General features: G+C 39.4%; 1 protein-coding gene across 4 annotated transcripts in view; it reads left to right on the top strand.

Moving 5' to 3' along the window:
• Positions 1-4,846: 4,846 nt before the first annotated feature.
• SMARCA1 (SWI/SNF related, matrix associated, actin dependent regulator of chromatin, subfamily a, member 1) overlaps positions 4,847-13,744 on the top strand; it is a 69,500-nt gene continuing 60,602 nt past the window's right edge. For all 4 annotated transcript variants that reach the window (XM_061179345.1, XM_061179344.1, XM_061179346.1 and 1 more), the window contains exons 1-5: positions 4,847-5,187; positions 9,718-9,804; positions 11,830-11,996; positions 12,340-12,440; positions 12,547-12,647. In XM_061179345.1, the coding sequence (XP_061035328.1) occupies positions 5,014-5,187; positions 9,718-9,804; positions 11,830-11,996; positions 12,340-12,440; positions 12,547-12,647 (630 nt within the window). In that variant the 5' untranslated portion in view covers positions 4,847-5,013. The remainder of the gene's footprint in view (positions 5,188-9,717; positions 9,805-11,829; positions 11,997-12,339; positions 12,441-12,546; positions 12,648-13,744) is intronic.

The raw sequence follows: 13,744 nt of genomic DNA, 5'->3' as shown, positions 1-13,744 counted from the left end.
TAGAGCCCAAGCTGGTAATAATTGGCTATTCTGCCTCTAATAATATTCACCATTTGGTTTTAGCAAATCCAATTCAGATTACTTAGGATGTGTTTCATGTTTTAGGGCTTGCGTGGTGTGTGTAGAATTTCAGGGTGGGAAGTATTTTAAAAATCCGGCTATAACTTTTTCCTGAGCTAGGTTTTGTGTGATAACTTTTAGAAGTAAAAAAAATTCTTTTACACGCAACTTAAAATGATAATGTCAAAAAAAACCACCAGAAAACAGTTCCTTAACCAGGTAACATTAATGTAAACAGCACAGTAATTTATATTTCTTCTGTTACATTACACATGAAATAACTGCATTGTCTCTTCAGTATGAAATAGTTCCTTTTTTTTGACTTACCCTGTCTACCAGCTCCTACTCCTTCTGTTAGGGATTATTTCAACCTGTCCAGTTTTGAGCAATATTTTTTGATTCACTTGTGAAAATGTTATTTTTCTCTGTATTTTTAATTGAAGTATAATTGATTTACAATATTGTGTTAGTTTCAGGTGTACAGCAAAGTGATTCGGTTATATATATATATATATGTATATATATATATACACATATATATATATATATATATGTTATTTATTATATAAGCATGAATCCCTTCATGGAGGAAAATTAGGATTAGAAAAGCAAAAATAAGAAAAAAGTCACACATAATCCCACCACCTTGCTGTAACTACTGTTAACATTTAGAGTGGAACCTTCCAGACTTTTCCTTTGTGGAAATCTACTTATGTAAATAATTTCTTTCTTTTTGCAAAAATGGGATCACTCTGTTTTCTTGCTTGCCTTTTTTTTCACTGAGCAATATATTAGAAGCATATTTCCATGTCATCAAATATATATTACATAATTGTTCATAATGACCGCTTAGTATTCCATTTATGAATGTACTATACAATATTCTGCCAAACACTTCTTCTTGGACATCTAAGTTGTTAGGTTTTCCCCCCTCCCTGACCTCTAACTGTCCTGAGTCCATTCCTGTTCCAAGAATTTACTTTGGGTACATGCAAGAATCCCAAGTTATTCTCCAGCTTCCACTTTACAACAACTTTTACGTGGCGCTAAAGAAATTATCTGGCTGTATATAAAACCAGAGCCTTAAGAGTGACAGTTTCTTCTAATAAACCCAGAGTGAACACCATGGAGACAATCGGCAGAAATATTTTTCAGTCATTTTCTCAACATAATTTCTACTGTCAAGGAGGAAGCCTTGTGAAGAACAGAGTACTTAATAAAGGTGAGGTTTGGAGCCAGACAGTCTGGGATTTGAATCTGGCTTCTGTCATTCACCAGCTGTGGGACCTTAGATGAGTTGTTTAGCCTCTCTAAGCCTCTGTTTTCTGATCTGTAAAATAGGGATAATAATATTCATTTCATAAAATTACCAGGAGGATTAGCAATATCATATGTAAAGAACCTAGCACAGTGCCTGATACAATAGTGGGTACTCAAGAAATGGTAGACATATACTAGCTATTACCATCACCTTTTCCTTAACATACAGACCACCGAGGAAACAGCACATTTTCAAAAATGTCACTATCGGGACTTCCCTGGTGGTGCAGTGGTTAAGAATCCGCCTGCCAATGCAGGGGACATGGATTCGAGCCCTGGTCCAGGAAGATCTCACATGTCATGGAGCAACTAAGCCCGTGAGCCACAACTGCTGAAGCCCATGCGCCTAGAGCCGGTGCTCCGCAACAAGAGAAGCCACCGCAATGAGAAGTACGGGCACCACAACAAAGAGTAGCCCCCGCTCGCCACAACTAGAGAAAGCCCGCGTGCAGCAACGAAGACCCAATGCAGCCAAAAATAAATAAATAAAATAAATTTGTTAAAAAAAATTCTAAAACCAAAGTGTGCATGCATCACAAGATTTGTTTAAAAAAATGCCACTATCATAAATGTCTTTGACAAGAATGGTGAAGAAGCTCACTGATATGAACAGAATGGTCACTAGAGTGGTAAGCAAGATACTGTCACCAGAATCCTTTGTACCAGCTTCTGAAGAACATTGATCAGTGGGATCACAATGTGGTTTTTTGTCGTACTGTGGTTTCAGTGATAAATTTCAGATACTGGATAGAGAAGGAACGCCCTTGACCTTGCCTTTATGAACGCCCTTGACCTTGCCTTTATGAACTTTATAAAAGTATTTAATACCACCACTGGACATGCATTCTGGTAGCTACTAAACAAGCTTGGCTATGTGAAAATGACTATTGGATAACTTCTACAATATTCACAATCTGCCAAATGGACGTATTGTCCTGTCCTATAGACTAGGATTTGTTTTGAGGTTCCCAAATATGACCCCATGGTTCTCTATAAAAAAAATTTGCTTTGTTCTCCAACCTCAACGTTGCAGAGCAATTCAAGACCATTTCAAATGAAGAGACATAATTCGGGAAAGTAGTAGCAGACAGGGCAAGGTGTTGAGTAGGATCAGAAATGAGGTGACTCTTGCAGAACAAAGTCTACAGATCATGAATTTTAGGCAGATTTGCAAATAAGGATAGCACATGCTCTGTAAATAGCAGTTGTTGCCACAAGCCAAAGGGCAATATTTACATGAATCCAGTGGCAAGGTCTATGGACCAAGCATTGACCTTTCCAGCCAAACTTATACTTGGTAGCACTTTCAGCCACATCATCGTGAAAAGGAAGATACATTATATACATACAAGAAAAATTGCCAATGTATCCCCCAAATTAATTTCTAAATTCTTTTTTTGGAACTTGGAACACACGTTCCCACAGAAAAGGTGTTATGAAAGGATGTGAGTTTCCCAGATTTCCTCACAAAAGTGCATTTAGCCCACGATGTAACTGAAATACCATACATTGGCAATGAGAAATACAATAGGATAAAGTACCCTTGCAAGCAGGAACACATCAATGCACAACGAATGTTTCTTGAGTCTTTCTCCTTTGAAGCCCCAGGCAATGAAAGGGGACTTCTATCCTCCCATAGCTGCAGTTTGGTAATAAAGAACTCTTCCATTGCCCTCATCTGGAAGGGTCCTTCTCAAGTCAGGTGGATGCATGCATTGCAGCATCCTTCTCTTTCAGCGCTTCTTGAACTTTCCCACCAGACAACTCTGAATGACTAAGGAGACTGAACAGTTAGTGGGGAAGGGGTAGGATATCCAACTGCAAGTCTCAAGCTTTTATTTGGAGATACTTCAAACTCTGCAGTTCATTCCTTAATACATCTACACATTTTAATTTAAAAAAATCGTGTTTCAAATGACCTGTTAAGTGACTTAATTCCATTCCACTTTTGGACTAAAGTTGACGCTTCAGAAATATGAACTATTTTTAATACTGAGACTCCGTATACCTGTTGGATAGTACACATGTGTACTTCAGGGTGAGAAACGTGGGCACTGGGGGCAAAATCTAAAGTAAATGCGAAGAATATAATGAAAGTAAAATCAGAGCAAAGCTAGAACCACCAGCCTCTCCTTTCCTCTCAGTGGCACACGCCTTCAATCTCCTGTCGTGCTCTTTGCCTCTTTTTCTCTGTTCAAAACCAGTCCCTGGACAGGATCTCACACTCATTCACACTAAGGTGTAAATGATCAAAAACAGCTAAAATCTCACAAGGTTTTTGCACATTAAGGAGTCACAGCTTTAAAACAAAAGGGAATTTAGGGTATTATCCCCAGGAAAAAGGGATATATTTGGGGGGCAATTGTGTGCCTTCCTGCTCTTTGCAGAAATCACACTTGATTTCAGATTGGGAATTTAGCAAGGTGTGTTAAGGGAAATTAATCATGATTTCTTTCCACTTTGGAAAATACTTGCTTCATTTTGGAAATTGTAGGTTTTGTGATTGTTGTTTGGTATACTGTGTTTTCTATGTTTTGCTATCTTTTGTCCCTAATGACTGAAGTTTTAAGACTAAGATGTAAATCTTCCCGTTATTGATCAAAATAACTGGTGGGGAGAAATAGAAACAATAATACTGAATAACTGACATTTGCATACCCTTTACAAAATGCTTTTATATCCGTGATCATGCATATTATTGGTGTTGAATTACTACTAAATAACAACGGGGATACGAATAAAACACACAAAAAATCACAATAACTCAACCCAATTATTAGTATTAGGCACCTACCATGAGTTGCCCGAGGTTCTGTGGGGACCTTGACCTTGCCCCCCAAGACTTTTAAAATTCAGTGGTAAAGGCAAAAGAAGGGCTCCTGCACATTGGCCATCTGAGAGGTATCAGACTTGAAAACATAGCGAATATACGTAAAACCCGGGTCACGCTTTGCCTTGTAAGTGAATGTTTGCAGCTGCAATCTAGAGATTGAAGGAGTGCTTGTCCTTCTGCAGAATTTACGAAGGTGGGAAGAGCACCACCGGTCCCCCTTTGGGGACCTGGGAAAGGGAAGTCCCCAGAGGGGTTCTGGGCTTTGCAAATGGTGAGACAGACCTTCTACAGTACAGTTATAAGCAGAGGAAAAGTTCTTTGTGCAAGAAGGGGAGAGCGCCCCGAGGTACAAAGAGCAGATTTAAGGGGAAGAGGATTCTTTCTGCACACATCTGCGAGGGGAGCTGAGGCTGACTGCTGGGGGCGTGTGGGGAAGGAGATTTTTAGGGGGCCGCGGGCTGTGGGTTCCCGCCTGCACCCCTGTCCGCGCCCCACGCTCAGGCAACAGTTGGTCGTGCGGTGCCGGCCCGGGCTCCGGGTGGGGAGGGGGAGTCTCGCGATCGTTGGGGGGGGGGTGGAGGAAGGGGGGAGGGTGACGGGGGGAGGCCATGACGTAGGGTGGGTGGACGGAAGTGGGGCAGGGTTGAGGGTTATTTAAAGAAGGGGGGCCCGAGTGAAGGGGTTGGAAGCCAGTGATTCCCCACCCTTGCTCCATCTAGCTCTTTCCAGTGCAGCCACTGCCGCCGCCCAGGAGCCCTCGTCCCCTTGCTCGTCCCCCTCCTCGTTCCCGCTCCAACGCCATGGAGCCGGACACCGCCGCAGTGGCAGCCACCGTGGCAGCCTCTGATGCGACCGCCACGATCGTGGTCATAGAGGACGAGCAGCCGGGGCCGTCCACCTCTAAGGAGGAGGGAGCGGCCGCCGCGGCCACCGAAGCCACCGTGGCCAAGGAGAAGGGCGAGAAGAAGAAGGAGGTAAATAGGAAGGGGGTGTGTGTGCGGTGGACAAATCCTGCGCCGGGCCCCTCCGAGGGGCCCAGACCCTGACCTTTGGGCGCCGACAGGTACCCGCGGAGCTCGGCTGGGCTGGGGGCGGCGGGCGCGCGGGGTGGGGGCGGTGGAACAGTCTAGCATTCGCTCCCCTCCCCCTTCCCTTTACGCCTCCTGGAGGCCGGGGGCGGGGCGCGGGCGCGGCGCGGGGCGGCGGGTGCCCGTTATCCCGGGACTTGGGGGCTGGGGAGCCCCTCCACAGCCCCCGGCCCGCCTCGCGTTCCCGGAACTGGGGTAACGGGGTGGGGGATGGGGCCGTGCAGGAAAAAGCCTCCGCCTCTCCCTCTCCTCTCGCTCGCTCCCTCTCCCCCCCCTTCCCGTCGGCCTCTGCCTGGGAAATCTGGGCCCTTCAATCCCACACTGGCGCAAAAGGGGTTTTGCTGGGGGCTTATTTTTTGAAATTTGAATTTCCAGGTGCCGGTGGTTGGAAGGCGGAGGACGATAGGAGAGACTTTTATTTCTTTGATTGGCAATGTCGGCCCCTTGGGTGGCAGGGAAAAAAAAAATCATCCCTTGTTCGTTTGGTCCCCGCCTGCTGAGTTAGGCGGGGGTGTCACCCCGAGAAAATGAGCTCTCAGCGTTGTACCCCCGCCTCCTCTCAGTCCAAACCCCAAACTGAGGCACGGTGGACGCTGGCTTAGGAAAATTTCCAACGTGTGCACCCTCACCCTCTCCTGCCCCGCCCCCGACGGTATAGTGTTTCACTCCAGGGCCACCCAAATGGTCCCCCAATCCGGCCCCAAGCCTTCCAGGCTTCCGCCTCCCTTTCCTAGTGGGCGCTGCTGGCTCCTGGACACACGCAGGTTTTTTTTAAATTTTTTTTTTAACTCAGCGTCGCCAGGATGAACTGCTGCTAATGTACATAAGGGGACGGCTCTGACACCTATTAGAGCCAGATTCAGAAAAAATATGTATTATCTCCATAAGGCATATTTCATATGGGCCGAGACGTGCAAATAAAACTATGAAACTCGTTGAAAAAATTGAGATAAAAAAATAGAATGGGGCATAAGGATTTTTGATGTATAATAAAATTGTGGAACGGATCGTTTATGGCTGGATTTTTTTCCGTTTACGAGTAGACATATCGCAATTTAAAAAAACGGTAGGTAATTAAAATTATGCTTTAGAGATCTCCAGTGGCTTTGTCTGGATCATTATATGATACTATACGACCAAATGAAAAGCTATTGAGGGAAATTAACACCTTTCGCCGCGAATTAGAGTAATTTTAAATTCAGCAGTTGCTTCAGTGACATATTTTACTGTTACAAGGTTGACTAAACAGAAAGACGATTGTAGTGCTAAGTGAAAACCATAGAAAACATACGCATATTAGGATCTATGTGGCACTTGGATCGGTAAGACAATATCGATGATTAAAGCTGGGCCAAATACCAAGCATCAATATAAATCAATGTTGGGAAATTCAGGAGTGCGTCTAGGTGCCTTTTATTCCCTAGATTGGGTAAATGTAAGTGCTCCGCCGTCTTTTGTATGGCAGTAAAGGTTGTCGAATTTCCAGGGTGTATAAATTTTTTGAATTGTGAAGAGACTGGGAATCAATAAAAAAACCTGTATAATCACTGAGAGTTGATGCATATATATTCCTACAACTCTGTGACCTGATCAGAAATTGCACTAATAGTACCTCATTTGTCCGCTCAGCGTAGGGAAATGAGGTGCTGCCTGGAAGGAACTTTCTGGATATCTGAAGTTTACTAATTTAGTCACTACATCTTTTTAAATTTTTTCTTAAAAATCTGAATAGTACCAAAACATCTACTTAAGTGCTTTCATTTGTACCATTGCTTCAAATAAAGTAAATCGGTACCTCCCCCCAATCCAAATATTTACACACTGCCTTGATGCCTTAAATGGTGTCCTAAAAGTGCAGATTAAATACCTTTTTCTCATGTCCGCCAGTTATTGTACTCTGACAGTGATACAAAGGCATTTGAGACCTAGGAGGTTGTTTCCCCTCAATTAAATAACGACCTCCCAGACACTTCGGTATTGTGTTGATTTTTTCATAATTTCTCAGTCTCCTCCCTCAATTGTCAGGCTAACTATCACTTTTTAGACACTTCATCTACTTTCATCAGAAAGAATGGGTTTATGATAAAGGACATAGATGTAACAAAACCTTTCATTTAAAACAATTGTAAAATACAAAAATACAAGGGATCCAGCGGGGAGAGGGAGATAACCCGAACACCAAGCAGAAGGGCTGTTACTGCAATGGAATTTAAGTCCTGGGCTTCTGCCATCCTTTCTTGCTGTTGCCAGTGTGCCTTCTTCTAGTGGTCGTTCCCAAGTCATTTGCTGCTGCTTTTATTCTCTGTAGAATGGGAAGCCAGATTATCAAACTTGCTGGAATTGCGTATCAAATAAAAGAAAGTAGGCTGTGAATGAGAGCATTTTCGTGATGCATAAAGTAGATGAGAGTGGATTATCTTGTGACATTTAGCTACAGAAGGGTATTTTTGCTTACCTTCTGGTTCTTGAACTTCCTTGGTTTAAGTGACAGTTGGATAACCTAACGCTGTGAAAATTAGTTGGTATTTTTGGTAATGAAAATGTCAAGAAAAAGGTCATGGTCTTTAAGACAGGGCATCTTGGTGACCTTGTGCTGCATTCTCATGGCATCTAGACTACCAGATGATAAAATCCATAAGGAATTCATTAGAATATCTTAGTCACCTTTTATCTTTTCTTGTATGAGAGGGTTTATTTGTGAAAACATATACAGACACAAATGGAAAGGTTTAGAAGGTAGGTATTTTAAAATTTGTTGTGGAAGATAGTGCCAATTAAGTAATTACCTACAGCTTTTAATGGCAATGCTCAAGGTTAGGAATTTTAATTAGCATATAATTAAAATTTTATGGTATTCTACCACAAGGTAAGCAAAAAAGTAAAGAGTAAAATGTTTTTCTAATGTTAAAGCTTTAATTTTCTATAAGTGAAATTTGTATCCCACATTATTAGATATATACTTGTGTATATGAGGGAAAGTAATTTTGAAACTTGAAAACTAGATTTCATTTAGCTTTTCAGGGAATGATAAAGGTGTGGATTTTGTTATCCAGTTTTCCTTGTTGCTTTGAAAATAAAATAGGGTTTCTAGTATATGTGACAGTTTGAAAGTGTGGTATTGAGGGCATTTTAGTAGTTTCTATTCTCATCCATCCAGAATTACATTCAAAACATCCCACATACATACATATGAGATGCTGTAAATCAAGATGGCTGTTATTTGGGCTAAGAATAACTGAACAATATCTGATCAGTGCTCCAAAGGAGAACCCTGACCAGGGTCAGATTCCATAATCTTAGTCTGGATTTCCTCAAAATAGAAATTTTAGTAAATGTTAGAAAACATTTATTAACTACTGGAGCCATGTTTTTCTTATGTTTAAGTTCACATTCCTCTGTTGATTTATGACCTAAGTTTTCAGGAACAGGCTGTCAAAAGCCATGCTCAAATGGACATAATTTCTTTAGTTTTCACAAACAGATTTGTGTTTTGACTTTGCAGTCTGTGTTAAAACTGCAATACTCTCCCCTTTGGTACTAATGGGTAGATTTGTGTTTTTATTATTTTATTTCTTGATTTCTTACAGGGAAGGAGGTGTATTCTACCTATCTATTTATATTTACAAGTACTAGCTTTGTCTTTATAAAGGATAGGATGTATGAGATAACCCCCTAGATAATTTCAGTATTTTAAAGTAGCTGATTTATATTACTTTTCACTAAATTACAATTTTTTAAAATATCAAAGGTTAATAGTTAATAGCCCTGAGAAAATGCTTCTACAAAATATTCGTGTTTATAAATAGTTTTAAAAGGTTTTCTTTCCAGTAGGAGAAAATCAACATAAACCAAAAGTTTGAAACTGTACTATTTCATTATTTTAAATATAAATGATTTCATTGCAGTACATAAAACAGTTTAAATGTTCTAATTAGAATATAAAACAATATTAAAAAATCATATCTTTTCAGGAACAGAAACCACAGTCTTTTCTTCTGAAAGTTTGGCTTGTTACATAAAGAAGTGTTTCTGAGAATTAATATTTACTTTCCTTGAATTCTTTGGTTTGTGGTTGATAATAGTCTAGATTTTAAATCTCCTATTTGGTGGTTATACACTTTTTTACACTTTAAATTAGACAGTAGGTGAAAAGGCTCATTTTCCCACCTTTTGGTTTTTATTTTAATTAATGTTATTTCTCTGGCTTTCACAATTCTTCGGATTTTTTTTTAATTGGACCTCAGGTGCACAGAACTGGATTAATCATAAGCCCTGTTCATGGCATGCTCTCATCATTGGTCCAGGCATGGCCCATGTTGATTTATTTATTTAGTATTTAATTACTTTTTACTTTCTTCAAATGAGAATGTTGACCTTGCTTTGCAATTTGATGATTTATTTTCTTTGAAATTCTAGAAAAACCTTTCTCCATTTCAACTCAAACTTGCTGCTAAAGCTTCTAAATCTGAAAAGGAAATGGATCCAGAATATGAAGAGAAAATGGTAAATATGTTCTTGGCTAGGATAGTGAATACAGTAGTTGATTTGTATAGAGGACATGTGAAAGATTAAAAAATATATGTGTTTATATAATGAATACAGAATCATAGGTTTTAGAATTGAAAAGTAATTTCATGTATCAACCACCATAATAGATTTTTGTTGGATAAATGAATCTCCTCATTTTCGGATGAGGAAATAGAGTATCAGAGAAATGATACGGAATAGTTGGGACTGGAAGGCACATCTCTTCACTTTTGTTTCGCACTCTTTACCCCGTAATAGGGTGTTTTATGCTAGAAATATTTTATCCACGAAGTGAAAATGTAAGTGGCAATATCAATATGGCTGAGAGAAAGCAGGTCACAAAACCAGCCTGGTATTTTCTTCTCCCTCTCTCCTTGCTCTGGGTATGTGAATGAATGCTACACATTATGAAACATGTAATATGGTAATACATTTTCCTGAGGGAAGGCTATTTGCCCAATGTATGAAAATATTACATGCTTAAGCAGTATAACCATAATTACACCCACCTACGGCTTTGCTCTACATTTAATTATTTAATTTTTAGTCACTAAAACCCATATTTTAGCTTTAATTTTAACTAGACTTTTATGCCCTGGGATCATTCAAAACCAGTGAACTTGGTTAACTGAAAAGAGAAATTAATAGGCAGTTAGAACTGATTTTTTTTTTGTCAAGGGGTTGTTTTTGAAGTAATATTATAAAAATTAGTAGAGATGAAGTACATGTTTTGGTTGTTCATGGTGATTTTACAGAACTCCATTCCTTAATGTTTAAGGCCACATCTAACGTAGACAGTTAATGTTTTAACAACTCTAAAAACAACATTCCAGTGAGGATAACGTAAAATGGAAAGGTTTTGGCCTCCTTCCAGCTACTGGTCTGAATGTATTTGTCTAATTCTTATATTTATGTTAATGAATTCTTGTAAGATTCTGATGTTATTAATTATGCATCCTTCATTGGTAATCAAATGTTCTCTACCCTGTGGTCAGAAAGTGACTGGGAATTAAAAAATCACCTTCGTTTTTTTCTTTATCTTGATCTTTTAAGATTTTTTTTAGTGAAAAAAAAGTTTTATTGCATTTATTGGTATAAGCTATATGACCTTTTAAAATTTATTGGGAAACTATATATCGATTTTTCTTTCTTTCTTTTTTTAACATCTTTATTGGAGTGTAATTGCTTTACAATGGTGTGTTAGTTTCTGCTTTATAACAAAGTGAATCAGCTATACATATACATATATCCCCATATCTCCTCCCTCTTGCGTCTCCCTCCCACCCTCCCTATCCCACCCCTCTAGGTGGTCACAAAGCACCAAGCTGATCTCCCTGTGCTATGTGGCTTCTTCCCACTAGCTCTCTATTTTACATTTGGTCGATTTTTAATTGTTAACATATATCAACTATTTCACTTATATATGTGTGCGTGTATATTTTTTCTCCAAATCCTCACTTTTGGGAGAAACTTTATATACTCTTAGCATAAAACACAATTTTCCAGATCACTATACTTGAAGAGAGAAATGTATTGTACCATGACATTGAAAGTATTTTGAGACAAGATGACACTGTATTCTAAGATTTAAATTGTTTCTGGGTGAAGCTTGAAAATTCTTGGTTGGCTTTCCAACCCATTCAGGATTTGCCTTTTGACCCCAATTCTTTAAGCAGAGTACTTCTTATTGAGGCATTTATTAAGTCTGTCGGATCACTTGGCTTCTACGCAAACCATCTGAAAATACCATTTTCAAATTCTGCTACTTACTAGCTGTGGGAACTTGGGCAAGTTACTTACCCTCTCTGTGCCTCAGTTTTATCATCAGTAAAATGGGGATAATACTAGTACCTACCTCATAGGTTTATTAAGAGAATTAAATGGGTTAGTATGTTTAAAGTGCTTAGAACATAGTACAAATTAAGTGCAATATAAGTATTTGTTAAATTTTGAATGAACACAAAAGGAAGTCATTACTTTTTCTTTTGTCTTGTAAATTAGAAAGCAGATCGAGCAAAGAGATTTGAATTTTTACTGAAGCAGACAGAACTTTTTGCACATTTCATTCAACCTTCAGCACAGAAATCTCCAACATCTCCTCTGAACATGAAATTGGGACGCCCTCGAATAAAGAAAGATGACAAGCAGAGCTTAATTTCTATTGGAGAGTATGTTGGCATCTGTCTCTCTACTTTCTTCCCTCTCTCCTTCCCTCCCTTCCTCCTGCCCCCCTTCTACCTCCCTTCATACTTCCCTTCCTTCTTCACTTATTCAGTGTGATTTTATATTCAAAAAATATGGTTATTGTCAGTGTAAGTATGTTTTGGAGGCAACAATATTTCTTATCTCAGTAGAAGTCAATAAGTAAAAATGTAGGCTGGTTCTACCAACTTCTAAGCAAGACTCTAGATAACCCTTCTTTTTTCATAAAAGATATTAACAGTGTATACTGACTTAATTGACACCTTAGCATTTGGGTTGAATATGAAGGTGTTTCTTTTTTCATTTCAGCTACCGTCACAGGCGCACAGAACAAGAAGAAGATGAAGAGCTGCTCTCGGAGAGTCGGAAAACATCTAACGTGTGTGTTAGATTTGAGGTGTCACCTTCATGTAAGTACTTCATCATGTTGGTGTTTTTTGTTTTCAGTTTAGTTTTAGAAAATTTTACTTGGTTGTATTAATGAAATTATGAGAGCCTTGATTTTTTTTTTTTCAGATGTGAAAGGAGGACCACTGAGAGATTATCAGATTCGAGGACTGAACTGGTTGATCTCTTTGTATGAAAATGGAGTCAATGGTATTTTGGCTGATGAAATGGTAAGGAGTTGGTAGCTAAAACACACATTCTCAGTTATCAGTAATTTTATGTAAATTTGAAATACCTGAGCTGAACTTCCCCCCTGGGGTTTGGAGGCTAATTGTTTTATTTAGTTATAACATAAAAGGCATTTGTGAAGTCTAGAATTGTTTCTTTAAGTAACCTCTAGAACATATACTTTCACAGGCCACAAAATTCTTTTTGAAATTTTCTCAGATGGTATAAAAAAAACCTCCTTGTACTTTTGTTGATGTTTGCACTTTGGCCTCCAGGAAGCTCAGAGCCATAGTGAATACCAAAATGGAGCATCTGTGTAACTTTTAATGGTCTGCCCATTGTGTCCTTTGTGCCTTTTCCTATTCTTTAGCTTTTAGTCTTACTTTCCTTGGCCCCTCTTTATTTCTTTTTGACCATTAATTTATGTTCCATGTTTTCATTGTAGGCTACCTGAAATCCTTTTGGGAATGAGGTGGGGATAGAAACCAAACGCTAAATGAATGAATGTATGCATGAGTGAATGTAAATGCCTCCATGTGTGATCAAACAAAGTGTAAGGAACAAAAAAGTGAAGAGCATTGTTGAGTCTTGACAGTAGAGTGCCAGCTGGGAGTCAGGAAATGAGCTAAGGAATGATGGACATACAGTTGTCCCTCCATATCCGAGGGAGATTGGTTCTGTGACTCCCGGGGATACCAAAATCCATGGAAGCTCAAGTCCTTATATGAAATGGCGTAGTACAGTTGGGTGCTCTGTATCCGCGGTTCGCCATCCACGGATTTTGATCTGTGGTTGGTTGAATACCCGGATGTGAAACCTGTGGATTTTGAGGGCAGACTGTGTAAAAAAATGACCAAAGAGAAAAAGTAAGGCCATTTAAGATGCTAATTCATCAGGTCAGAGGAGTATATGAAGACCTGGTTTGGCATTTTAAGACCAAATGAATAAGGCGGGATTTAAGAGAAGGCAGTGATACTCATATATGTTACTCTGGAGCCATATTTGCAATCACATATCCATATTGGCCACATGACTATTGATGCTCTATAGCTTGTAGTGTAGTAGTCAGTCCCGTAGGTACTCATCCCTGGCTAAGCAA

The sequence above is a fragment of the Eubalaena glacialis genome, chromosome X, assembly GCF_028564815.1.
Source record: "Eubalaena glacialis isolate mEubGla1 chromosome X, mEubGla1.1.hap2.+ XY, whole genome shotgun sequence".
NCBI classification, from domain to species: Eukaryota; Metazoa; Chordata; class Mammalia; order Artiodactyla; family Balaenidae; genus Eubalaena; species Eubalaena glacialis.
Note: the sequence above shows the minus strand (reverse complement) of the source record. Positions and strands in the feature narration are given on the sequence as shown.